This window comes from Durio zibethinus, chromosome 28 (genome assembly GCF_047325235.1).
Source record: "Durio zibethinus cultivar Kanyao isolate XHJ-2024 chromosome 28, ASM4732523v1, whole genome shotgun sequence".
Lineage (NCBI taxonomy): Eukaryota > Viridiplantae > Streptophyta > Magnoliopsida > Malvales > Malvaceae > Durio > Durio zibethinus.
The window spans coordinates 14,712,091-14,739,598 of NC_143189.1; the positions used below are offsets into that span (position 1 = coordinate 14,712,091).

At 26.7% G+C, this 27,508-nt stretch overlaps 1 protein-coding gene across 5 annotated transcripts; it reads left to right on the forward strand.

Annotated features, from left to right (window-relative positions):
• Positions 1 to 16,388: 16,388 nt before the first annotated feature.
• LOC111281063 (DUF1666 family protein (DUF1666)) lies at positions 16,389 to 21,754 on the forward strand. Of its 5 annotated transcripts, none has more exons than XM_089757373.1 (5): positions 16,389 to 16,557; positions 17,175 to 18,005; positions 19,541 to 19,942; positions 20,143 to 20,348; positions 21,071 to 21,754. In XM_089757373.1, the coding sequence occupies exons 2-5, from the start codon at positions 17,561 to 17,563 to the stop codon at positions 21,314 to 21,316; spliced, it is 1,299 nt and encodes a 432-aa protein (XP_089613499.1). In that variant the 5' UTR covers positions 16,389 to 16,557; positions 17,175 to 17,560; the 3' UTR covers positions 21,317 to 21,754. The 5 variants fall into 5 exon arrangements, with proteins under 5 accessions (XP_089613499.1, XP_089613501.1, XP_089613500.1 ...); XM_089757375.1 differs by having other exon boundaries at positions 16,501 to 16,649; XM_089757374.1 differs by having other exon boundaries at positions 16,552 to 16,710.
• The last annotated feature ends 5,754 nt before the right edge of the window (positions 21,755 to 27,508 follow it).

Sequence of the window (27,508 nt, forward strand, 5' to 3'; positions counted from 1 at the left end):
CAATTTATAAAGTAAGAATGCTAATACATTATTATTGGTAATATTTAAATTTAATATGTCATATATTGAGATTTGAGTGTGTGAAATTTTATACTATAATAATCTAGGCTTGCAAATAATTTTTAAGGCTTGAAATCATTCTTGGACAATTGGAATTTAGGGCAAATTTGAATTTATGTTAAAATCATGCATTAAAATTATTTTGGAAACAATTTGAGAAATTTTACTTCAATCATTTGATGTTGTTTGATTGCAAGCTACATAAATTTTTGAATAGCAGGAATTATTGGACAAGCATTATACGATTAAAATATTTTTTGATCGTTCAAAATCAATCAATTGCAAAACGGGACAATTGGTGTTTGAAATTTGTGGTTTGGGGTAAAATACCCAAACACCCACTAAATTATTCTTATTGACAAAGAAATCCTCAATTAACAATGTATTTTTGTATATTTTCAAATTAAATTTTACAATAATTTATATTAATTATTTCAAAAATATTTCAAATTTATTTTTATTATATATCTTAATATTAATTTACTTGAATAATACTAAAAATAATCTATTCTTTACTTTACAACATAATATTTTTTTAAAATATTTTAATTTTTTCTAACATTTTTCAAACGTATTTTCTTCAAATCGAGTTTTTTTCAACCGAAAAATATCTCTTATGAGTAAAAAAAGTTTAAATTGAAAACAATGTAATGAAAATTTTTTAATGTTTGGTATCATTGTAAAAAATTTATTTAAGTAATTAAAATATTTTTTTAACATTTTGAGAGGAAATAACAATTTTTTTAAACAAGACCCTGTAATCAACCATTGTCAATGACATAATAATTTTTTTTTTAACAAGAGATAATAGATGGAAATAATTTTCAATTTTTTTGGGATATTTTGGATGTTATGGTCAAATTAGGAGGGCCATTTGTGTAATTTCATTTTCTTTCACCAAAAGAAGAAAAAAAAAAGACAAATCTTACTTTTTTTTCCTTTTTAAATAAAATTATTTAATTATTTCTTTTCAAAATTTTTTTTATTTTTAAGCTTTCGGATTTGTATATCAAAAAAAAAAATTTTTAAATCTTTAAATTTGTAAATTTTAAAACTTTTAAAAATTTTTGAATTCATATATCCAATAATTTTTAAAATTTCTGTCTCCATCGTTTAAATCACAAAAAAAAAAAATCTAAAACCTCACATGCGTAATTTTTTATTAATTTATAAATGAGTTTATAATTATTTGAAACAAATCACCTTTTTTTTTTTACAATATTATAATGTGTTATCTCAGGAATCATGTACCTCTGCGTTGGAGAAATATGGTGTTGGTTCTTGTGGCCATCGTGGATTCTATGGAGCAATTGTTCAATATTTTTTAAAAAATTGTGATAGACTCGCACCTCGAGTCCACGAACTGGAGAGGAGCCAAATCTTTTAAGAGTGGTTATTTTTATAAATGTGAATAAGTTAATGAATAGAGGACTAGTTAGCCAGATATTATGGGTGAGAAGCATAAAAAATTGGCAGCGATATTGTTGGGTGTAGCTTCTTTATTCTTTAAAGAATTTTCAATGCTTTTCAGATTCCAATCATATGGATTAAGGCCAAGGTTGAGATTGTTGTTAGCTTTAATGGGCACTGAAGAAGATGATTTAATGTTCATTTTCCTTTTCTTCACTTGAGCTTTCGTTTTCTTTTTTTTTTTATTTTTATTTTGTGCATGCATGCATACCACATGTACATGCATTTATTGTACTTAAATGTACTTAGGAAGCTTCTTTTTCCCTGTTAAAGACTATTTTAGCTGTCAAATTCTTAACTATTGACGTCGGAAATTGAGGTTCCATGTGAAAGATATTTCACCTGAAGTCCACGTTGTAACATCATGTTTCATTTTGTAGTCATAAACCATTTTCTCACTATTTGAAGTTCACTAAATTGCATAACCAATCAATCGTCATTACCTGTTTTGCTCTTGCAATGGGTTACTGTTATATTTGTTTAGTCGGTTATTTTCCTTTGATAGTGTCATAATGATTTTTCATTCAAAGACTCGATCGTTAAATTTGATAAAAATTTTTGAAGTCATCATCAATATTTTTATAAGATGTAATTGATTATTCAAAATATCATCTTTTAGTAAAAAATTTTAAAATTAATTAAAATTTACTAAAAAAAATTTAAGTTTACGAAATTAAAACTAGGTCTAAGAGTATGATTACGAGTGAAAAAAGTATTAACACTTTCATCTCGTCTATTCAAAGAACAATATCATTTAAATATACGTAATCTTATAATTTTGATTACAGGATATTTTTTTATTTAAGTTAAATATTTTAAAATTTATTTTAAAATATTTTTCTCTATTACAAAATTAACATCATTATTATTGTTTCGTATTCTATAAATTTTCTAATGCTGGGGTAGAATTTATAAAAAATTATTATTTAAAAAATATTTTGAATTGCTCAAAAGCAGCAATCTTCAATCTATAGAAGTCACTTAACACCTTTCAAGGTATAAGAGCAGTTATAGATTTTGTTATTTGTTCCTATCTGTGATACTTTCCTTGATGTGCAATTGTCTTTTCATGCCCATTTCAAAGCAGAGTTTATAAAAAGACTTTGGCACATATGAAGAGACCAGGAACCAACCTTGTCAAGCTTCTTTCAAGGAAAACCATGAGGCTCAGTCGGTCAAAGTGGATGATATACTAAATTAATCCAAACTCAAACACCTTTAACCTAACTCGGTGTAATTGTTAAAAAAAAAATCTTTTTTTTTTCTTTTTTCAAAAATCAAACAAAAAAAATGCATATCCAAAAATTTTAAAAACATTTTTAAAATGTATATTTGAAAAGTTATATATTCTTTTGAGTATGTATTTTCGAAAAAGTAAAAAAAAAATCAAAAATTCATATATAAAAAGTTTTGAACATAAATTTCTAGAATATATTTAAACTAAAATTGCAAATTTAGAAGGCTTATAAACTTTTTATTTCGAAGCCCTAAACCCTATATTCTAAACCTTAAACTCATAAATTGTAAACCCTAAATCTTAGACCCTAAACATTATAACTAAGTTCCAAAACTTTATGTTACATTTGAAATTGTTAAATTATTGGATTTTTTTTTAATTCTTTTGTATGTTTGTCATATACGAGAAGTTATACAGATGAGAGGTTACATGTATATATGAATTCTTTTAAATTTTTTGTATATTTGTCACATACGAGAAGTTACATAGATAAGAGGTTACGTGTATATGTTATATGATAAAAAAACATATGCATTTAACACGTACATATATAACAAGTTGTACAAATATACAAAAAAATAATAATAATATTTCAAAGTCACACACAAATTATGTACAAATATATATGTCATACAGACATGAACTTGTATATACTAGTCCAATTCCCTTATCCTCTTGTTTCGCAAATAAACACATTAAGGTGGAGATTGAGCTAGTGACAGAGATTGGGATGTTGAAGCTAGTGCTGCTATGGGTGGGAAACAAGTAGGTGCGAGTGGTGTTGTTGGGAGTGGTGCTTGGTTAGTGGTCTCGTCAATGCTAAGGGTGGGGAATGAGGCAATGTCGGAGGTCGATGCTAATGCAACTGGCCTAGACTAACTACTACTAGCTATAGTTGACGACCTAAAAAATATGGTATGTGCTTTAATAACTGCTCATTTTCATAAATTGACTCATTAATCTAATTCACGAGATAAAGCATCATGAAGGACAGACAATGCCATCAAGCTCGGCTGTAAAACATTAACAAGTTAATTAATATTGAAAACATATTTTAATTAATATTACATTAACAAAAACTAATAAAATCATGACTTACAGTATCACTGATAGGCCTACTATCAATTGGTTGACACTAAAATTTGGATCTACATTTCAAATTTTTAACATGCTAATGTGAAATTGATGCATTATGCATCATAATCTAGTGAACACTTGCTCAGTGTCTAACATCATCGCCCTTGATGCTTAGTAGATAGGACATACATATCCCATCTCTCATAATATCAATTCAAAAAGTTGTAGGCAACAATATACGTGGTGAAGGATGAACCTCAAGAGGTGTCAAAGAAGTTAGAGAAATAGTTTGTACAAAAGTGAACTATTATAGAAACTTTTTCGGATGATATGGCTCTACAATAGACCCATACTTCATACACCCAAAAAAAAATCTTCTGTAATAAGTGCTGTTGTCATTGCCTCACATAAGGGTTTCAACACACTTGATATGGGAGTAAGCCATCCAATGGCTTTTGTAATCGCTGTAATGGATCACACACATATGGAACTTGCATCGCTAAGAATAAAGTTCAACATTAGAATATGTCATGTTAACTATTATACCTAATGTAGGAAAGTGCTCATAAATCCATGTATACTTCAAATACATTAAGCATCATCATTCATATGTTCATTTCAATAAAACAAACTAACATAACTAATCCACAAAATCATATATATATTTTAATACACATACCTAAAAAAACATAATACAATCAACTATTTGATGAATGTCAAACTAAGCTGCTTATATGAATATATTAGGCAAGCTGTCTTTAAGCATATGACTCGATGGTACTTGAGTTGCTAAAAAAGGTTAAGTACACTACTAACAATTTATCTCCACTATTGTCAACAAATAGTATACACCCTAAAAGATAAAGTTAAAAAGCCATGCTAGCACACTCCATTCTCTTGTAAAAGCTCTATTAGTAACATCTTTAAATATATTTCACAACCACTATAACCTAATAGATGGATCACAATAAACTTTTATCTCATTAACGGTCTAAGCCTTAAACACTTTAGGTAACCGCACTAGCATCACATTCACATCACCAAATATCAATGCTTAATAGTTTATTATCGCCTATTGACGGGTAAGTGAAAGATCACATACACATCATCCAACGTGATAGTCATCTCACGAAATAATAGGTGAAAAATGTTCATCTCAAGCTGTCACCTTTCAACCAATACAAACACTATCATATTGTTAAACATATGATACATGCAGTTGATCAATGAATCCAATTATGACCTAATAATGCTCCCATGGATATGCTGTCGAAAAATATCTAGAGGTCATAGCTCTAATTTTGCCTTATTGTTAGTCGATTTTAACATAGCTCACTCTTATAGCAACAACAATAATAAATAAAATTAACTTTACATACCTTAAGTAAAATGAATAAGCATTATCATTGTTGAATTTATTACATGGTCATTCTATATTTATACTGCAACATTAGTGCTAAAGCTTTTAAGTAGAGAAGTATCTGTCGACCCTCTAAGAAATGGCTTAGCCAATTTTTTTGTATCATCTTTACACATATTATCAGGCTATTGGGTGAAAGGTCTATCCTCATCAATAATGTTATGTTCTAAGGGATGAACAATCAGTTTATCTACATGTTCATCAACTCATCATTTCCTTTTAGTGATAACTAGATGCTTTCAAGTATTGGCTGTAACACACCCACCACTTTGACTAACACCAACTTTTTCTCATTCATGCCACATATAATAGATGGTCAACAAATTCTCTCACAACAAATATGCAAGATTTAATGTATACATGATACTGATAGTAAATATGAAACTTATTTCATGATTTCTAAGTTTTTAGATGTGTTAGTCCGAAAACTTTTAAAGGTGTTTAGAGATGTAAATTCAAAAACTTTTAAAAGTTTTCAGATATGAAAATCTGAAAAATTTTAAAAGTTTTTGTAAATGCAAATTTGGAAGCTTTTAAAGTTTTTCATGCATTTTTGGAAGCTTTTCTAAGTTTTCGAAAATGCATTTCCAAAAACTTCAAGATATTTATGAAAATGCAAATCTGGAAGCTAGGAAATGCAAAATCAATGTCACCCAATTTCATAAATGAAATAACCAAAACAAATGAAATCAAAACAAAAACAAATGAATTACATTTAATTAGAAAATTGGCGAATTGATTAACCTTGAATCTTTGTGATTTTATATTGATTTTCGGGTTAGAATTTGAGTGTGATTATGAGAGAATCGAGGGAGAATGGGTGTGAGGAAGGTGTTTATGAAAAATGAAAATTTAAGGTGTGGGATTTACTAAGTAAAAATATAATTTTTAGATTTAAATTACGAATCTATTTAGAAATTCAATGTAAAAGTAATTTTGGAGATGTATTTACAATTTTCTTTTAATATATTGCATAAAATTAAGTCTATGATATATTCAAGCTATTTTAAATGGATTATAGTGTTAGTGACAAAATTATTATGTATTTTTTTAAATAATAAGTTTTTCTTTTATGCAAATAAGTGTTTTAATATCTCATTAAAAAGAAAAGATATGGTGTGAATTTATCACTTCACTTACACAGATGATTTAATTTTATCATTAATTTTTTAATTAGTATTATACTTATTTTTAAACACAATTAGTATTATACTTTCAATTTTTAAAGAAATTAGATCAAGATATAACATAAGGAGAATATTTTTTAAAATATTTAGTCTATCTTAAAAGTCACAAAAATAATTTTAAAAAATGTAATTTTATCATCATATTTTTACTTTTGAAGCAAATCCATCACTATACTTCTAATTTTAGATAAAAAAAATCATAATTAAATATTATATTTAATGGAAAAATACTATGATAAACAAGAAAAAGGAATAAAAGAAAATTTTTTTTAATTTTTATTACATGTTTAGTTTTTCCTATCATTTTATTTTTATTTTTTAATTAAAAAATAAATTTTAATAAAATATTTTATGTTTTATTCAATTATTATATTTTGATTAAATTTATTTTAGAATTAGAGATATGATGTTAAATTTATTTCAAAATTAAAAGTATAAAGATAAAACCACTTACATATAAATTGATAAATTTACATTTTATCCAAAAACAAAAAAAATAAAGAGACCATCTTAATTAAAATTAATTATTGAACAAGTTGTGTTCTAGTCTAATTTACTCCAAACTGAGTATCATATAAACATCTTTCATTAACTAGTAATTAAAGAAATTAAAAATGGCAAACACCCTTATTACCTCGTTGTTTTTAGTTTGAAGGTCTATTCTATCTATCCTTAATCCCTATTTAAAAAAGAAAAAAACACATATCATCTTGCCTTAAGTATATATATTAATTAAATATTTTATTATTTATTTAATTTAATATCAATACCCCATTTTAAAGAAACATAACCATTTTTGGTCTTCAAAATCATTCTTTTAAAAAGAACAAAGTGATTTTCACTTGAATTCATATTAGCAATAAAAGGGTTATTATAAAATCATGTTAACATCACCTTTCAAAACAAAACAACAAAGTCAAGAAAACAAAAATATCATTATAAGACAATAAATTAAAAGAGAAACAAAACCAAAGTCTCAAACAAGACAAAGATTCCAAATTTCTACATGCCATTTCAAAATTCTTACACTTGGATTGTTATTGTTATTGAGGTAAGCAAAAAGAAAAGAAGAAATGATAAAAAGGAATAAGTACAAAATGTAAGTTATAAAAAAGATGGCTTGATTAAAGTTAGATTTAGACTATGGCCTTGGCTTGTAGTGGAGAGAGTTGGATGGAGAATGAATTATATGTTGATTCATATGGTCAAGAATTTGTTTTTATAAAGAAGTTGATAAAGAAATGATTGGTCAAATTTGAGAGGATATGGGTTTTGTTTGTGTTCTCTTTGTAAACAATCGACTAAGCTTAGTTAGGATCATTTTGTGGGTTTTTTTTTTTAACTGTCCATGCATTTATTATTTAACTTTTCTAGGTTTATGCTCAAATCACATAAATAATTAAATATATATACTTTTTAACTGAAAATTTTTTATCACGAGCATAGTCGAGGTTCCTTACCTTATATATTATAAGGTTAATATATAAAATGGTCAATATATCATATATCTTTTATCAGTTTGGTACCTAAAAAAAATAAAAGTTTCATTTTAATACTCAAACTTTTATTCCATATAATAGTTTGGAACTTTATATTGTTACTGTCAATCAAATGTCTAAAGTCGAATGAATATAAAATAAAATCACGTTATGTATCATAAATGTCCAGTTATCGCCACATACGCAAAAGATTAAAATAAATTTTAAAATAAAATTTGATTTTAAAAAATATTAAAACAAAATAAAAAAAAAAAGATCTGGAAGAGAGAGAAAATGGATGAAAGAAAAAGAAAATAGAAGGGAGAGAGATAAGGGAAGGAGAAAACATGGGTAATGTTGTTGGCCTGCCCAAGGTTAGAATGGGACGATTTGCCCTAGACTTGGCTAATCAATGTCGACTTAGCTCATTTGAACTAGAGCAATTTGGATCCTTTAAGTTTAACTAAAATTGGCTCTTGCTCAACCCACAAATACATATTTTCATATGTAAAGATAAGTACCCATACCTTGATTGGTATTTGGAGTTCCTCAAAACACGAGATCTTTTTGGAACTATACTCTTTTGATTTTTGAATGATCATCGTTCTTATAATAACAACCATAAGAAATATGTTTTTTTTTTCTTTCCACAAATATAACAATGATATGGAGAATGAAAATCTCTATACCTATATGAAAAAAAATCTTTTCCTAACTCTAAGATGTACATTCATGTTCCGTTTCAAGTTATCCTCAAGTGAGATTTTAAGAGCAATAGTTTTCTAATTTTTTACCCTTTTTTTCTAATTTTAACTTAAGAGCTTCAAATTCAAAATGTGTAAGTTCTAACTCTTTTTGCAAATCATTTTTACTTTTAATAATTAAATCATACTATTTTCTTGCATTCTTTAAATCTAATGTAAGTGATGCAATTTTCTTTCTAAAATCTTTACACTTATGATTTCATATTCATTAAACAATTCATCATATAAATCATCTAGGGATTCACTAAATTAGGATCAAGAATATTTTACCTTAAATTTATTATTAGCCGTCAAACATAATTGATATTTATTTGAATATTGCTCATTTGCAACATCATTATCATTTGTTTTGCCATTGGTTGAATAAGATGTTTTTTCAAATGAATCATCCTTTTTTGCTTCTCAATGGAATTTCTCTAGCTTTTTAAGAATCTCTTTCACTGTTAAGTAATTAAAAACTCTATTGAATGCAGTGATACCCAAAGCACAAAGAAGAACATTCATAGTTTTGAAATTGGTCTGCATTTTTCTTGTTTCTGCATCAATCCACTTTCACCTCTCATCCTTGAAGTCTTTTCAAAAACCACATTTAAAATAAAAAGGGTTTGCTTGTGGTTCGCTTTACAAAATGAACCTGATTATATTATTGTCTAGGATCTCAACCTACACTAGAAGACTATTTAGTATTAATTGTTATTGCACTTGAATTTTCTTTTTAAAAAAATTTTCTCATCAATTGTAGAAGAAATCTTTGTAGGCATGTAAAAACCATCCATAATAACATTTTGCACTTCATAATCACAAGTTTTAATGTAAATGGATATCTTTGTTCACCAACATTGATAATTTGTTCTATCAAAAAGTGAAAGTCTACTAATACAATTGACTTTTGTAAAATTCAGACTAACAGTTGTTGATGCCATGGATCACTCTTGGAATATGTTAACCTTTCAAATATGAATTAACTCTGATATCACTTGTTGGTCCTAAGTAGAATATGCTAGAAAAGGTGAATAGCAATCTATGAAAATAAAATGAAGATTGAAAAGTTCATATGCTTTAACAACAAAGATAAAAACAAGAAGCAAATTTCACCTAGTAAGGTTGGAGAAGAAGTTGATGCACAACGATGTATAATGGGTCCGACCCTCATTGACCTACGTTTACTACCTTAACAAGCCTAGCCAAAGATTTAAAACCTATACAGTAAAATTATAATTTCCACTGCCTATCTATAGAATTGAGCTATTGCAAGCTCAAACCTAGGATGCACAAATCCTAATCCAAATGTTATCCTGACACTTACAAACATTTGAGCAACCCAAGCTCAATAAAACACCAAAGTGTTTTTTTGACTTTCTAACAAACTACAAATGTGTTTAAGATCACTCATTGACCAGATTATATAAAATAAACTTGTTATAATTTTTCTCTCAAGATACGAAAAGTAAAGCTCAATACTCTTGAAGAGAGATTTCTTTAATATCTTGAATGAAATGCTTTGATATTTTCTTTTGTTCAATTTCTTGTTGTTTTTTAGCCTTATTGGATGGATTTAGAGGTGAAAGAGACTTTCTAGCAGTTTGAAATTTGATTGGGACATTAATAGTAGAAGATCTCTTGCAAAAAATAAAAATAAAGCCATTGGAGATTTGATTTTCTCAAATTTGAGCATCAGATAGTCAAATGCCTTTCTTGGACACTCGATTATTATAGTTTTAATGAGCTTTCTAGAATGAAAAAAATAGTTGGATAGTCGAACGTTGAATATAAGTAGTCAAATGCTCTGTTTTTTTATGAGTTTTTAGTCAGATTAATCATTTTCCTCTCATCTGGATTCAGTCTCACACAAGCTTTGTTTTCATTAACTGTTAAAACAAATTGAGTTATTGTTTTAAGAAACATGGCATTAGAATTTAAATTATTATTAACTAATAATTGACGGGTAGAAAAAATAGTTGACTACATAAAAAAAAAACAGGTAGAAAAAAATGTGACTCACATAAGATAGGTGTCAATTGCAGATAAAAATAGTATATTGTTAAATATTGTTATATTGAATAGGTAATTACATATGATAATTTCAATTTTAAAATAATTTTATATGCTTATATTAAATTAAAATAAATATAAAATCATGTTAAATGTGTCTTACATATATTAAATGTGTACTCGTGTCTTACATATGTAAGTATTGTTTACATACAATTAAAAGTGTTTCATGTGATATACTCATATGACACGATTAAACTAAACATATTTTTTATATCTTACACCTATTAAACGCATCAAACACGTTTAAGATATGAATAGTATGATGAATAGTATAATTATTTAAGATATATTTTTAATATTTTAATATTTTATTTGTTATAAATAATAAATGAAATCTTTTATGTTTTGATATTTCATTTTTGATAATGAAATGGGTACTTCAATTTAGAATTATCCCTACTTGATGACAATTTTAATTATTCTTATTATTATTGATGATGATAAATTTATTAGTGATTATTGCTTATTGATATTTGTATTTTCTTTATTTTTTGAATTTTTTTATGAAAAATATTTATTTAGGAAAAGTTAATGGAAAATTTAAAAGAGATGAAATGAAAAAATATCGATGATTTCTTTTTTTTATTATTATTATTTTTTATAATTTTTTACAAAATAATATTTTTTAAAAAAAAGTTAAAGGAAAAATTAATAAGAGGAAAAGTATAAAAACCACGCCTTTACTTTATTTTTTATTTTTTAAATTTTTAAATTTTTTTATTTAAACTCTATTTATGTGTTCCAAGCCCCGATAAAGCAAGGAGAGTTACGATCAGATGAGAGCCAACATTAAATATAATCAAACTATGATGAAAGACCAAAATAAAAATTTTCATTAAGTTATCACCTTCCAACGACACACTACATCGAGCCCAAATATAATGTTAAATTAGAAAAAAGTTGCTAAGTCATCACCCGAAAGTGACATGCCACATTGCCTTTTGGTTGTGGTGTCACATAGGCAAAAGTTCTCTTATTTTAATGGAAGAACACGAGTAATGAAGGTAGTCCATGAGGGTAAGTTAGCTTAGCTACTTTGAATATAATATCGTTTACTAGTAAGCTAGTAGAGATAGGAAAGATAATGACTACGATAGGAAGTAATATTATGTGTCTCCAAAAAACTAAGTGGGTAAGGAAAAAGACTAGAAAGATAGAAATATGGGGCTCTAAGTTTTTATACACAATTAAAAAAAAAGTAAAAATAGAATGGGGATAATTATAGATAAGAATTTAAAAGATGATGTGGTTGAAGGTAAAAAAAAAAGAGATAAAATTTTACATGTTAAACTTATATTAGGAAAGGAAACTATTAATATCCTTAGTGCTTACACCTCATAAATAGGTTAGGATCAAGCGAGTAAGCAAAAATTTTAAGAAGATTTAGAAGAGATAGTATGAGCCATAGTAAATAGAGAAAAAGTTGTTTATTAGAGGAGACATGAATGGTCATGTAGGCAAGGATTGTACCGACTTTGAGAAGGTACATAGAGGTTATGGCTTTGGAAAAAGAAATGATATTGGGGATAATATTATAGAGTTTGCTACAACATTTGACCTAACTATATTAAATTTGTATTTTGAGAAAAAAGAATCACATTTGGTGACTTTTAAGAGTCGATCAAATGTTAATCAAATTAATTTCTTTTTTTTTAATGAGGAAATATGATAAAAATAGCTATAAAGATTGTAAGATTATACCGAGTAAAAGTGTAACAACACAATATAGATTGCTAGTTTTAGATATCTTTCACCTTTGAGGGTTAAAGAGGATACATCAGAGTCATGAACATGTATTAAATGGTGAAACTTAAAAGAGAATAAAATGTTAGATTTTAGATATAGATTGATAAAAGAGGATAATTGAAAACCTGATGAGGATGTAAAAGTAATGTGAGAAAATATTTCTACCAAAATTCAAAGAGTTGCTAAAGAGACGCTTGGCGAATCTAGGGTTGTGTACCATTGGGAAAAGAGTCTAAGTGATGGAATAAGGATGTGAAAACACAATTAAAGCTAAGTGAGAGTGTTATAAAGTTTAAGAAACAATAGATATGAGACGAGTTATTTAAAGTATAAGATAACAAAAAAGAAAGCCAAAAAAGCTATTCTAAATTTAAAGACTAGGATCCATGTGAAATTATATAGAAAATTAGAGACAAAAATTAGAGAAAAAAATTGTTCAAAGGTGTTAAGATGAGGGATAAGAAGAGTAAGATCTTAATGGTAAAAGATGGATCAAAGGCGGTGACAATAAAGTTTTAGTGAAAAATGAGGAGATTAAAAAGAGATGAAGATATTATTTTGACAATATTTTAATAGTAATTTTGAGCATGATATAGGTGGGTGTAACATATCTTTTAAGGGTATAAATTGTGTGTTTAAATATAATATTAAAAGGTATGAGATTAAAGAGACTTTGAAAATGATGAAAGCAAATAAAGTTGTAAAACTAAATGGAATCCCAATTAAAGATTGAAAATACTTGAGTGAAATAAAGATAGGAAGATTGACAAATCTTTTCAACAAAATTTAACATATTTAAAAGATATTAAAAGAATAGAGAAAGAGTACTCTAGTACCTTTATACAAGAATAAAAGTTATATACAAAATTGTTCAAACTGTCAAGAAATAAAGCTTATGTGTATACTATGAAATTTTAGGAGAGAGCAATTAAATGTAAGTTATGATATGAGATTTTTTTTTTTTGAAAACCAATTTGGTTTGATGCCAAGACTTTCTATAATAAAGGTAATTTACTTATTGAGGCTTTTTTTTTTAGGGTTTTTAGGCAAAAAAGAAAGATCTATATATAGTATTTATTGATTTAGAAAAAGCATACGATAGAGTTCCTTAAGAGGTACTTTGGTAAGCCTTAATGAAGAAAAAAATTCCTTTAAAGTACATTAACATAGTTAAAGATATGTATGAAGGAGTTGTAACGAATATAAAAACATTTTTGAATGTGACTAATAGCTTTCCCATTACTTCAAGATTGTATCAAAGCTCAGCACTAAGTCTATTTCTTTTTATATTAGTTATGGATAAGCTCATTAGACATATCCAAGACAAAGTGCTATAATGTATGTTATATGTCGATGATATAGTCTTATTACTAAAACTAATGATGATCTTAAGGCAAAATTGGAATTATGGAGGCATACACTAAAGTCGTAAGGTTACTAAGTAGATCTAAAACTGAATATATATAATATAAGTTTAGTAATCATAAGGAAGCAAGTAATAGTATGATTAAATTGAGTGGTGAGCTAATACCAAATAGTAGTCATTTTCAATATTTGGGATGAATTATTCAGAATGATGCTGAGATTGAAAATGTTATAAATCATAAGATTCAAGTAAAATGCTTGAGGTGATGAAGTAATTAGGGTGTGTTGTGTGATTACAACAATTTTTAAAGTTAAAAGCAAAATTGTATAAAATAATTGTAAGACTTACTTGTTATATGAAACTGAGTATTAGGCCATTATGAAGTAACATGAAAAGAAAATGAGTATAGTTGAGATACAAGGGCATAGATGAATATGTGACAAAACTAGAAGGGATAAAATAAAAAATAAAGATATTTGAGAAAAATTAGAGGTTGTTTGAATTGAGAAAAAGATGAGAGAATGATGTTTGAGATGTTTTGGACATGTAAAATATAGGTTTATATGTGCATCAGTTAGCAAAAATAAGCTTTTAGATTTAGAAGAGACCAAAACTTCTAAAGGTAGACTACAAAGACATGATACAAGTAATAAAAAATGATATGAGGATTAAGTAAATAAATTAAAATGTTGTTTTTGAAAAAAATGAGTGGTACAAGAAAATTTAAAATTATGACCTAACATGATTTCTTTTCTGGCTTTCATATAACCGACTTTAGAGTTATAGAATATAAGGCTTAGTTTGTTATTGTTGTTATATTTTTTACTTTATTTTTAAAAAAAAAATTTTAAAAATGTCCCAAAATTAAAAATAAATAAATAAAAAGGTAACATTTATATAAATCCCTATAGTTTGTGACTTTCTCACTTACATCCTTATGAAAATTTTTTTTCCACTTGTAATTTTGTGGTTTACTTCTGTTACCAGAAAAGATAACGACATTAAAAAATAAAAATGAGAGCAATTTTATAATTTCACTAAAACTTGCTTGATTTTTAACGTTGTTACTCTCTTCTGACAATGAAAATACACCACAAAATTATAAATGAGGAAAAATTTTCCATGAAAGTGTAAGTGAGAAACTCATAAATCACAAATATTGTATGTGAAATTTTCCAAAAAAAAAAATAAAATTGTGGGTTGCTAATTGAATGACACATCCTTCATCCCTAACTATATATTTTTTATTTTTTAGAAATAATTTAAAAAAAGTATAAATATTTTTTATTTGGAAGAAAAAGTAAAAAAATCGCAAAACTAAAATTTTTTTTGAATGGATGGCTAACGAATTAGTGTCAAAATTAAAATCATCTTCAAAAGACCACTAAAAACTTCATTTTAGTAGTTAATATAAATTAATTATATTTTAAATATATAATCTGTTATGCAAGAGGTAAAAGATTTCATCTTTCTACTACTTACAAAATGATTTTAAATATAAAAAAAATAATTTACATAACAAACACTTATTGAAATCTAGTCAACCTTGATTTCATTAGAAGTTTTCAGTGGGATCGAAATTTAATTTTATTTTTAAGGTAATATAAAAATTACAAATTTTTAAAATTTAATTTGAATTTAAATTAAAATTTTATATCATTGATTTTAATAGAATTTTATCATTTGATTTATTAATTTTTAAATTTAAATTTAAATTTTTTATATTATTTTAATGTATTTAAATAAATTTAAAAATAAAATATTATTTTTATTTTATAAAAATTTTAAATATATATAAAAATTAATAAAAATATATAATTAAATTCAATTTTATTTCTTATTTAAAATCTAATTCAAATTCTATAAATATTTAATATTCAAATTTAAAACGAAATAAAAAAATTCAAATCAAACTAATATTATAATATAAAATTAATTTTCGAATTTTTCTCTACTTTTTTTTCTCAGCCTTTCAAACAAGTAACGGACTCATGACCCAGCAAAACCGATCTTTAATATGATCGGCTGAATTCAATTTCGCAAAAAATAAAAAAATAAAAAAAAAAGAATAAAAATGATATAAATATTTTTTTTCGAAATTGTTGGATTGTTGAATCATATTTATGCATCAGATTTATTCGGTTTTTAATAAAAAAAATGAAAGAAATTGCTGGAATCAACAATCAAGTGATCGGACGGACAGTTCAAATTGTAGCAGAGAGAAAAGGACAAGAAAATGATTTAAAAATGGAAACAAAAGGGTAAAATGGGAAAAAAAAAAAGAAAAAAGCGCACAAATCAAAACCCATATTTGGCGGGGCTTTCAATTTGGTTTATTGCAGAGAGAGTGCTTTGCTTTCTCATTTCTGACAATATTCTCTGCACGATGCTCACTGTTTCCCTCGGGTCTCGTGCTTTCTTATTTTTATTTATTTTTATATTTTTAATAAAAATTCTGTAAATATTTAAATTTCATTTATAAAGTTTAAATTATTATTTTAAAATTTCTATTATTAACTAGCAAAATTAAACAATTTCTTTTTATTTCAAAAAAAATATTTTGAAAAGAAAGTGAATATGAAAGAAAATTTTGTTTGGTTGTTTGACATTAATTGGACTTTTCATTGTTCCCAACAAATCACTGTTGTTTTCTCAGTAGTCAAGTACAGTCTTTCTGTTTCCAGTTATTTCAGAAAGGCAGGGTTCCCTTTACCTTTTGTTCAAGAAACCTGGATGGTTGATTCATTTATGCATTCTTCAAAATTTCTCTCATTGTCGGCAGATTTCATGTGGGTTTTATTTGTTTTAATGGAAATGAGCGTTAAAAATATTTTTTAAAAAATTAAAAAGGTGAAACTTTAGTTGATTTCATTGCTTTTCCAACCATCTTTTGTGAGATTTTTCCATTTTGATTCTACAAGTGTAATGTGGGTTAGAAAAATCTGGTTTTTTTTTTTTTTTAGGTAGTGAGTGAAATGCTAAAATAAAAAAGCAAAAGAAAAACTTGTGAGGCAGTTTTTGCCTTTTTGGAGGGGGTTTTGATCACTGTAAATGCTAAAGCCTTCTTTGAAGATTCTTGGGTTTTCTTTGATTGTTTTGTTGTGATTGGTTGATTAGTAATGTGCTTTTCGGAGCGTAAATGGTAAGGGAATCACAAATCTTTGTGAGGTTTTAATGGAAGTTTTGAAGTGAATGATTCTGAAAGAAATGTACTTTCAGTGGCCTCTCTGTTAAGGGTTTTGTTCACTTTCTGCTATAGTGCTGTTTTCATAGGTTTTGAGTGAGAAATGACTACTTTTTTTTCTCTGTTGTAGAGCTTCTGCTTATGTATCAATTGCATTGAAAGCTGCTTTTTGATTGCAAACTTGGGCTATCTCAGATGATATTCTTGTCTAAGGTGAGATCTTCAGATGCTTGCTTAAAATATATTCAAGGAGTCTGGATTTTAACTGTTGCTACCAAAGGACTTTCTGTGGCTCAATTTACTGGTTCTTCTCTTGGCATGTTGGCTTGGATATCTGACATTTGCTGGAATAAGAATATTATTCTCTAGTTGAAAAGTTACTCTCTGAGTATCTTGGTATGATTCTGGGATCTATAAGTGTAATTTATATCACAGAATCTAGTTTCTAAAGCTTCAATATTAAAGAGAAAAAAAAAAAAAAAGAAGCTTATTTGGCAGCAGAAAAAAGTGTAGGAGATGGATTTCTTGAAAGTTAAGAAGTTTAGGAAAGCCCACAAGCCTGACCTTGAAAAGGATTTGGAGGATAAGCCTGTACCAAAACCAGAAGAACCAAAGAATGAGAATGGTGCTACTGGAGGTGATAATGATTTAAATAAATCATCCAAAGCTGATCCTGCAGCTGAAGTTGAGGATGATGATGATGATTTTATTACGAATGAGGTGAAGAGGAGATTGAAAGAACTAAGAAGAAACAGTTTTATGGTGTTGATTCCTGAAGAAGAAGAGGAGTCGTACCCTGAGGACGAGGAAGAGGAGGCTGGTGAGACCAGCTCTACTGAGTGGAGGGATGTGGAAGCAGAAGGCAGACAATGGTGGGGTGGGTTTGATGCTGTTTATGAAAAGTATTGTGAGCGTATGCTGTTCTTTGATCGGATGATTGCACAGCAGCTCAAGGAAGCTGGTAAATATTTCCATCATCTCTGTTGCATTGTCTGATTTTACACTGTGAGGAAGCTGTGGCTATACGAGCTTTTAGTTCTTACATTTCTGCTGGGAAATCATATTAGCTGCATTTTGAGGAGACATGCTGTTGCCTGATTGGGTTGAAATTTCTAGTTAGAAGTTTCTTTCTTTTGCACTTCACTAGCACCACAAGCACATAGGAGTTCCAAATGTACAAGGTCTTAGTGGGAAGTAGGGTGGTGATTCAGGCTTTGTAGATGTCACCACTCATCTGTTTGTGATATGAATCTCCTTAAATTTACTTGAGAAAATAATATTGTCCAAATTAGTGAGCTGAATAAGCTTGTGAGGGATGCAACATATTAGATTATTGAGTACAATGCCATCTGATTAGCCTCGGAATTAAGCTTCTTGACCTTATTCATGATTTGTCAATTTGTATTTCCCTTTATGAAAAAGAGTTTTCCTGGAACTCAGTACGCTTGCTTCTTAATGCTTCACTTAAGTGTTGGGTGTTGGGATTGGTGCAATATTAATTGGAGTCATTCTCATTCGTTTTATTGCTTTCTGTCATTTACCCTCTTTTTTTTCTTTTGCTTCAGGCTGTAAGCTCATTAATTTTTGTAAAATTATAGCTATTGTCCTGTCTGACAATCTGAGTAATCATACAGCACTGGTAGATGCAATTAATGATGAATGCTATTTTTTGGCAGTGTTTTCTTTTTCTCCCCTTGTAGACCTTCGTGTTTTACTCCGTACTTTGTCAGGTGCTCCTAGTTTGAGGTTTTCTACAGGTTTGATGCTTGTTCAACATGGTCTTGGTTGATGTTGATGGGAACCAAAGAATTTAGTTAAAACTCTTACAGCTTTATATTGTGTTTATAATGGAAGGATAACTCTTTTAACTTGTCCAGTTTTGTTAATCTAAGGATATTATTTCCTTTAGCTATGTTTGTGCTGTTGAATTTCAATTAATAATTGCAGCAATTTAATGTTCTTAGAAAGAATTTGGCTAGAGAGGGTCAAACTATTGTGTTCTTATCTAGGAAAGCTGACTGCATCTATGCATAACTAAAATGTGGTTTGTTCCTCCCGTGGCTATAATAAAACTTCAAATTAAGGAAAAGTGAGCCATTTCTTGGAATATTGTACTTCAACTCTTAAGCAGCTCCTCTTCTTTGAATGGACAATTTTTTTTTTGCCTTTTACTATATATTTGCAAGTTGGTGATGGAAGAAACGAGAAACTAAGGTTTCAAACGTGAGAGGAGATCTTGAAATTCAGGCTAGCACACTGCTAAACAAATCTGAGTCAACAGCTTTCTTGTTGACTCAATTCTACTCTTAGGTGCTAAAGTATAGTACTAAGTGCCATATGTAGGATCATTGGGGTTTCAATTTTTTTTTTTTTTTTTGTTGTTGGTGGGTGTAGAGGTGTTTTCTGAAATATTTTCACCTTTTGTTTAGTTTTAGCTTTGTGGTCTCCTTGTTAAAGTTGAATCTTGAATTCTCATTGCAAATAATTGTCTTACAGGCCCCAGATATCCTTCAACTCCACCAAAATCTGCATCTAAGAAGCTTGCATCCCCCCTGCGCTGCCTTTCCTTGAAGAAGGTTGAAGAACCTGATGAAGAAACGGAGCACCTGCAGCAGCCTATAAGTAACCCATATCAGGATCTTGAAATAGCATATGTAGCTCAAATTTGCTTAACTTGGGAAGCACTTCATTGCCAATATACACAACTCAGCCAGATAGTTTTGTGCCATCCTGAGAATCCCACCTGTTACAACTGCAGTGCTCAGCAGCTTCAACAATTCCAGGTTTTGTTACAGAGGTTCATTGAAAATGAACCTTTCCAGGATGGTCTCAGAACTGAAATCTATGCCCGTGCTAGGAATATTTTGCCTAAGCTGCTTCAAATTCCAAACATACAAGGTAAATCTTTGAGGATTGTTGGGGGAAAAAAGTAGGAAACTTGGATTTTCTTTGTGGCCTAATAATTATTTCAGTTTACACACTGAAACTAGGTTCTGTAAATGAATCTGCTATATTTTTTCTGTTTAACCGAATGAGGAAGTACTTGATAGGATTGGTTCTATTTACTTAAAAGGTAATTCTTCCTTGAATCTTTACAGGTTCAGATCAGAAGGAAAAGGTGGAAGATGAATCAGATTATGTGGTCCTTGCTCCTGATATCATCAGGATTATCGAGAGTTCAATCCTGACATTCCGGCAGTTTGTAAAAACGGACAAGAAAAAAAATAGTAGCATTATTAACCTGTTTGGAAACCAAAACCCAATGGCTACCCCTCTCCAACAAGTTCAGTCTTTATTAGAGAAGGTAACTTCATGCTATGCTATCCATTTCAACTTTATAGGTTACTACTTGATTACATATAATTGCCCACATTACACCCCTTCTAACTAGTTTTATTGAATACTTTGCTTTATGAGAGTTGCAACCAGGTTCGTGCCCCATGATTATTAATAGTTCATTTGCTTGGCTTGCTTTGATATTCTAATGAGCATGCGTGAATTGCCATTTTATTTGAAATTGTAAAGCTATCCTAGAACATTTAAGTATATTGTTTAGTTTGGCTCTTTATCTCCTATTGGCTACACTATTAGAGGTAATGAAATGCTGTAACAAAACAAAAGTTAAACAATTATGCTAGACTGCTAGAAAATCTTAATTTTCTACCATCCCTTTGCAATATGAAAGGACACAAATTTCAAATAAAAGTACGCTTTTTAAACCAATAAAATTTGGATTTCAAATTGACACAATTTGTGCCAAATATAAGCGTGTTTGGTCAATACAAACATCGTGCTACTAATGTTCACCAGCTGTATTATCGATGGACTCTTGGTGGCTTACTCTTTAATTGCACTTGCCATTCTTTGGAGATGTTCATTTTTTTTTTTGTTACATGGTATTGAAGATGGGGATCTCTTATCTCTATTACTAAAGAGGATGCCCCTTGTTGTACTGTTCAAAAAACTCTGTATGGATCTACTCATTGTAACTTCTGATGATTTCTTTATGTTCATTTCTTTCTGCAGAAGGGGGTGAAGCTGAAGGAACTATGTAAAAAAACAAAAGGGTGGAAAAAGAAATCCCGACCGCTAACACATGAGGATTTTCCATTGTTGTTTGGCCTAATTGACATCAAAATTATCTCCAGGGTTCTTAGAATGTCAAGGATCAGTAAAGAGCAGTTGTTCTGGTGTGAAGAAAAGATGAAAAAACTAGATTTATCTGATGGGAAATTGCAGAGGGATCCTTCGCCCATCCTCTTTCCTTGTTGATAGCGGTAAGGAATGATTAACAGAGCTGGTTTAGTGGTCAGTTAACTGCAGAAAGACCCCTCTATTTTTGTTTTAAAATTCAGTGTTGCCATTGATTTTTTCCTGGAAATTTCTATATAATTGATTGAGTGGTAGCATATGATTTGCTTTAGGTTGATGGTATTGATTGCCATTTTCCAGTTTTTTGCTTCAACTACTTAAAAATTTATTAATCTGGTGAATGACATCAATGCATTGTGATCATCCTAAACCGAAATTGCTTATTGAAGATTAGAAATGAGAAAGCAGAGGGTCATTTCTGCAGCATTGAACAAGAATTGTGGTTTAAGTTGTTGTGCTTAGGATATTTTGTATCTCATCAAACTTTTTGATGTTTCAGAATTTAGATACATGTTGTGGATATTGTATGAGAAGTAATGCTAACGTTATTATCATTCACTGTCTCTTTGTTTCAATCATCCCTATTCCCTACCCTAGTTTCCATTAGTGCCCTTGTTTAACCTGTACGGAAAAACTTTTTCTAATGATTTAGTGCTCATTTGGATTATGCCACACCACAATTGAACTTATTGCATATCAGTCGAATTCAAATGTTGGCAAAAATTTTTTATTGAAATTCTTTTTCAATTGTAGTTATAATAATTTTTTTTTCAATTACAATTAGTGACTATTGATCTACATAACAAATTACTTAACATTTATGTCAAGGGAAAGTTTGAATTTTGAGCATTGATTAGAACCTTTTGGTTTATGTTGAGCTTTCATTTAAAATATTGTATGTAAATAATTCTTTAAGTTTATTCCAAAATGTAAATAAATCTTTTAACTTATATTGCATGAAATTAAGGTTAAGAATTTTTATTTTATTGTAATTAGAATTTTAATAATATAAAATATTCTATTTTTTTGTTTAAAATTTTTAATTAGATGATTTACTTTATAAAAAAAATACTTATTTAAATTTATTTGTATGAGTTAAACGATAAATATTAAAGAGAATAATTTTTAAAAAAATTCTATCAATTAGACATTATTCTTTTAAATTTAAGATTTGATGAATATAATTATAATAAAATAAAATGTTTATAATTTTAATTTCATTCAATAAAAGATAAAAGGCATATTTGCATTTTGAGATAAAATTCTAGGATTTATTTAAATATTAAACCATAAAAAAAAAAATGAGCCTTTTTCTTTTAACTAAATTAAGATATTACTTAATAGGAGTATCATTACTTATTACTCCATATAATTTAATATTATTGTTAAATCATATATACAATATAGTATTATTGTTAAATCATATATGTTAATGTTGTAAAGTTTGATGTAAGACTTGTGATGTGGTAGTTTTTTTTTTTTTTTTTACTTTTTTTTTTATATATTAATGTTGTAAAATTTGACTTGCTGATGTGGTATTTTTTTAACATTTTTTTTATTTTTTACATATTTAATTAATTTTATTATTTTTAAAAAAATTGTGTGACATTCATTTGATATTATTAATTAAAAATATATTTTTCAGTCTTTGTCTTTTTTCTCTTTTTTAAATTAGATAAGTTTATAAGTAAAATATATAGATTTAGATGTTGACATACTATGAAATTTTTTTTTTTACTTTTTTTTAGCTTTAGTTTTTTAGGGTTTATATAATAAAATTTGTAAAAAAAAAAAATAGATCTCATAATTTTAAATATAATACAATAACAAAAATAATATAAATATAAAATATAAATATAATATAATATAATATAATATAAATTTTTAAAAAAACTATAAATAAATTTAATAAAATTATAAAATTATAATTTTTATATAAAATATGATATAAATATGATATTTTACATAATATAATTAAAAAATTACTAGATCTATTAAAAACGCCTAAAATCCTATTTTGCTATTCCATCCATGAATCCTCATTCCCTGTTTCCCTTTTCCTTTTTCCTTTTCTCCGATGGCCATTCAATCTTTTTCTGGCCACCAGTTGCTACCGATCCATCACCGACAAAGTTTTACCCTTTCCATTCACGATTTGAAGTATTTAAATTTATTCTCAACTTTATTTTTGACTTAAAGTTTATTAATATAATTTAAAATTTTAATAATTATTATATTTAAATTTAATAAAATAAATAAAATAAATTTTATAATTTTATATTAATATTTATTATAATATGTAATTTTTATATAAAATATAATTAAATATATAAATTTTAATATTTTATATAATATAAGTATATGAATCTTCGAATTTGATAAAAACATGAGACCGAAGCGTCACTGTTTTTTTTTTTGTTTTTTTTCTGAAAATGCAGGTTTTGATTGATTGATGGTGACTGAGGTACGTAAACGCCTACTTTTACTGTCCGTTTCTGCATCATTCATAATACCATGTCTTTCGAAAGTGAAGCGGCCCTACAGCCAACCCAAGCATAGTGAGCGACAAGAATTTGATTTTTTGTTTCTAAAAATTTATTAGAAAAAAGAAACAATAAGATAAAATGTAAATTTATCACATTATTTATGTGAAAGATTTTAATTTTAGAAAATTATCAAATATATTAATAATAAAATTATTTATTTTATAAATAAAATTAATAAAATGATAAATATTTTTCAAAATTTATAATTAAAAAAGAAATATGACATCTGCTAACGTATTAATCCATTTTATATGGTTAAAAAAATTTCATTGATAATATTTCAAATAATTCATCTTTAATTTATTTATGTGAAATATCTTAATTTATCTTTAAATTTTAAATTAGTTTAATTTTATCATTCTATTTTTAATTTTAAAACAAATTTGATTACAATGAAACAATTGAGAAATATTCTATAAATTATTTCATTAAAAAACTATTTTATAATTAAGAAACAAAATAAAATAGCGAGAAAAAACCATGAAATTTTCTTATTAATATTATTAAATAAAAAAATAAAGAAATTTTAAAAAAAAAGAGCTATTTTGTGGTGGGTAAATAACTAAATCATCCTTACAATTGACTATTTATGTATTTTTACCTTTTTATTTCTATTATTGTTGTGGTCTAAGGGATTTTTTTTGTTGAGTTTTTTTTTTTGGGTGATTGCGAAAAAAAAAAGTTAACCAACTTGAATTATTTTTGCTATTATTAAATAAATAATAATAAAATCTTAAAAGAAAATTGGCATGTGACGAGTTAGATGAATTATTTTTATTATTACTAAATAGAAAATTGAAAAAAAATTCAAATTATGATAATGGTTCATGTATTTTAATAAAATTTAATTTTTTTATATTTAAAAAATTTAATCCTTTTAAAATAATTTTTAGATATATAATTCTCGTATTATTTTAATTTTATAATTTTAATTCAATTATTAATTTGTCAAATTTTTATTGTTAAAATGTTGATGTGATCATTAATTTAATGATGTATGTATTAACTTTTTTTGATGTGATATTGATTTTATGGATATGACAATCAATTATTAAATTATACAAGTAAAATTTAAATTTAAATTTCTTTAATATTCATAAAAATTTTATAATTATACAAGTTGAATTTGATAACAGTGCTTTAATAATTAACGCGATCAATTATATTTTATTAACTTTACTAAATATGTTAATTTATTTATAATCATTTTGAAATTTTTACATAAAAATAACAAAAAAGGAAAAGGAATGGAAAAATAAAGCGAGTGCTAAGTTGTAAGACATTTTAGAAACGGACAATTTCATTGGCAACAATCGAAGCGTCTAGTGCCACCAAAATTAGCTCAATCACATCGGATCCCTCTAGCGAAAACGAAGCCCGATGGTAGTTGGAAGCCCTAAATGTGTTTCATCGGAGCTCCCTGCGGCTCTAAACGAGGCCACAGCGTTGCTCATGAAGACCATGGTACATCTATACAAATAATTAAAGTTGTTTCATTTAAATGTAATTAGTCATTGACACACCCCTTATGTGATTGAATTGATAAATGCTTTTGTTATTTAAATAAATATTAAAAGAAAAAGCTACATATATAAAATATAAAAGATAAATTTACACTATTATAGTAAAATACTTCATCTTACTAAAAATAATACTTGATCCTATTTTTTCTAATAAAATAATTATTTGGTCCTTCCTTTCTCTTGTTTTTGGTTTCACCTTTGTAGTAAAGATATTACTTTTAAGTTATCATCGAACCTATAATCTAGTGGTTAAAGGTGTTTTAAAAAACATTAAAGGTTTAGTTTCGAGCTAAATTCTCTTTTCTTTATTTGTACTAAAAATTTATTTTCTTGATATAAAAAATATATATATATATATATATATATATATATTACTTTTAAGTGAAATACAGCAAAAGCCTGTTTTTTATTGTGACACTCTTATATTTGAAGTCTTTTGTTTTGACAAATATTTTAGGGTGTGTTTGTTGGAGGAAGTGATACCACTTCAATAATAACAGAATGGTTGGAATGGTTGATGGCTGAACTCCTAAAGCATCCAGATGTCATGAAAATGGTCCAAGAAGAGGTAAGAAATGTGGTGGGAAAGAAATTGAAGGTAGATGGAGATGTTATCACATGACAAATTTGAAAATGGTATCAAAAAAAAAAATTGATTCCGATACCATATTAAATGTTTAATTTAAAATCAATAGGTGGACTCAATTTAAATATAAGATTCAAAAAATTAAATATTTATTATATGTGAGATAATATCAATTTAATATGTCCTATCATATATAGACAAATAGAGGTGAAGCCAAATATAAGGCAAGTAAGGAGCCAAACAATGAAGTTAATGGAAAAGGATGGTTGATACTAGGAGTGAGAAAAAAATAGAAAAATCTAAAAATTGATTCAGTAATATTCGGTTTGGTTTAATCGATTTTTTTCTTATTCAGTTTGAATCAAGTTCAGATATTAAATATATATATATATATTAAGTTCGGATCAAATTTCAAATTAATAGGTAAAAAATAAAAAAAAATCAAATTTAACTGAATTATATATTTTCTTAATTTTTATATATATTTTAAAATTTATAAAATAAAATAATAATTTTATATCAAAATCTACTTAAATATATTAAAATTTTATATTAAAATATATAAAAATTAAAAATTAGTAAACTAAATTGAACTAATAAAATTCAGTTCAATTCAGTTTCGAATAAAATGAAAGTTCACTTCGAATTATGATCATATTTTAAATTTTTATAATATTATATAATATCTAAAAAAATTCAATCGAATCCAATTTGAATCGAATTGTTATCACCCTTAGCTGATATTAATATTAGATTGGCTGAGCTGTTATATTACAATGGTGTAAAAAAATGTTGGGGGAGGGCCATGGCCATGCTTGCCCCCCTTTGGATTTGCCACTATAAACAAAGATAAAAAAATGTTTGTCATGTGATAAATTTGAAAAGAATAGTAAAAAAATTTTGATTTTGTTACCATATTAAATATTTAATTTAAAATTAATTAATTATAAATAAAAATTTTAACTTAAATATAAGATCACATAAAACACAATAATTGCATCAAGAAGGTAGCATCGTCCTATAATTTTTGTATGCAAAGGAAAATTTTCTCAATTTTTTTAGGAGTATTTCTCTTCATAAAACATAGTTATTGATTCCACAATCCATTAACTATAGATCACCAAAATTTCTGGATAAAATGTAAATTTATTATTCTATTTATGTGAGTAATTTAAATTTATCATTAATTTTTTAATTACTGCAATTTTACTACCATAGTTTTAATTTTGAAGCAAATTTAACATTATTCTTTTTAATTTTAAAGCAAATTGGATCGAAATATAACAACTAAAAAAATATTTCTTAGAAGTTATTTTATAATTTTAAAAAAAATTAGAAACAACATGTAAAAAAAAAAAAAAAACTGGAGGTAAAATTCAAAATTTTCTTGTTTCATTTTATTTTATTTTTTCATTATGGCCATTTTATTAAATATAATACCAAGTCAGGATTTTTTTATCTGAAATTAAAAATATGTCGGTCAATTTATTTCAAAACTAAAAATATGATGGTATAATTACATATTTAAAATTTTAAAATAGCTTATGACAAAATATTCTCTAATTATTATATTTTAAATAAATTTAATTGAAAATTAAAAGTATGGTAAAACCCATTCTGATCTACATTTCCGTTTCTTACTTGAGTTTTACTTGGA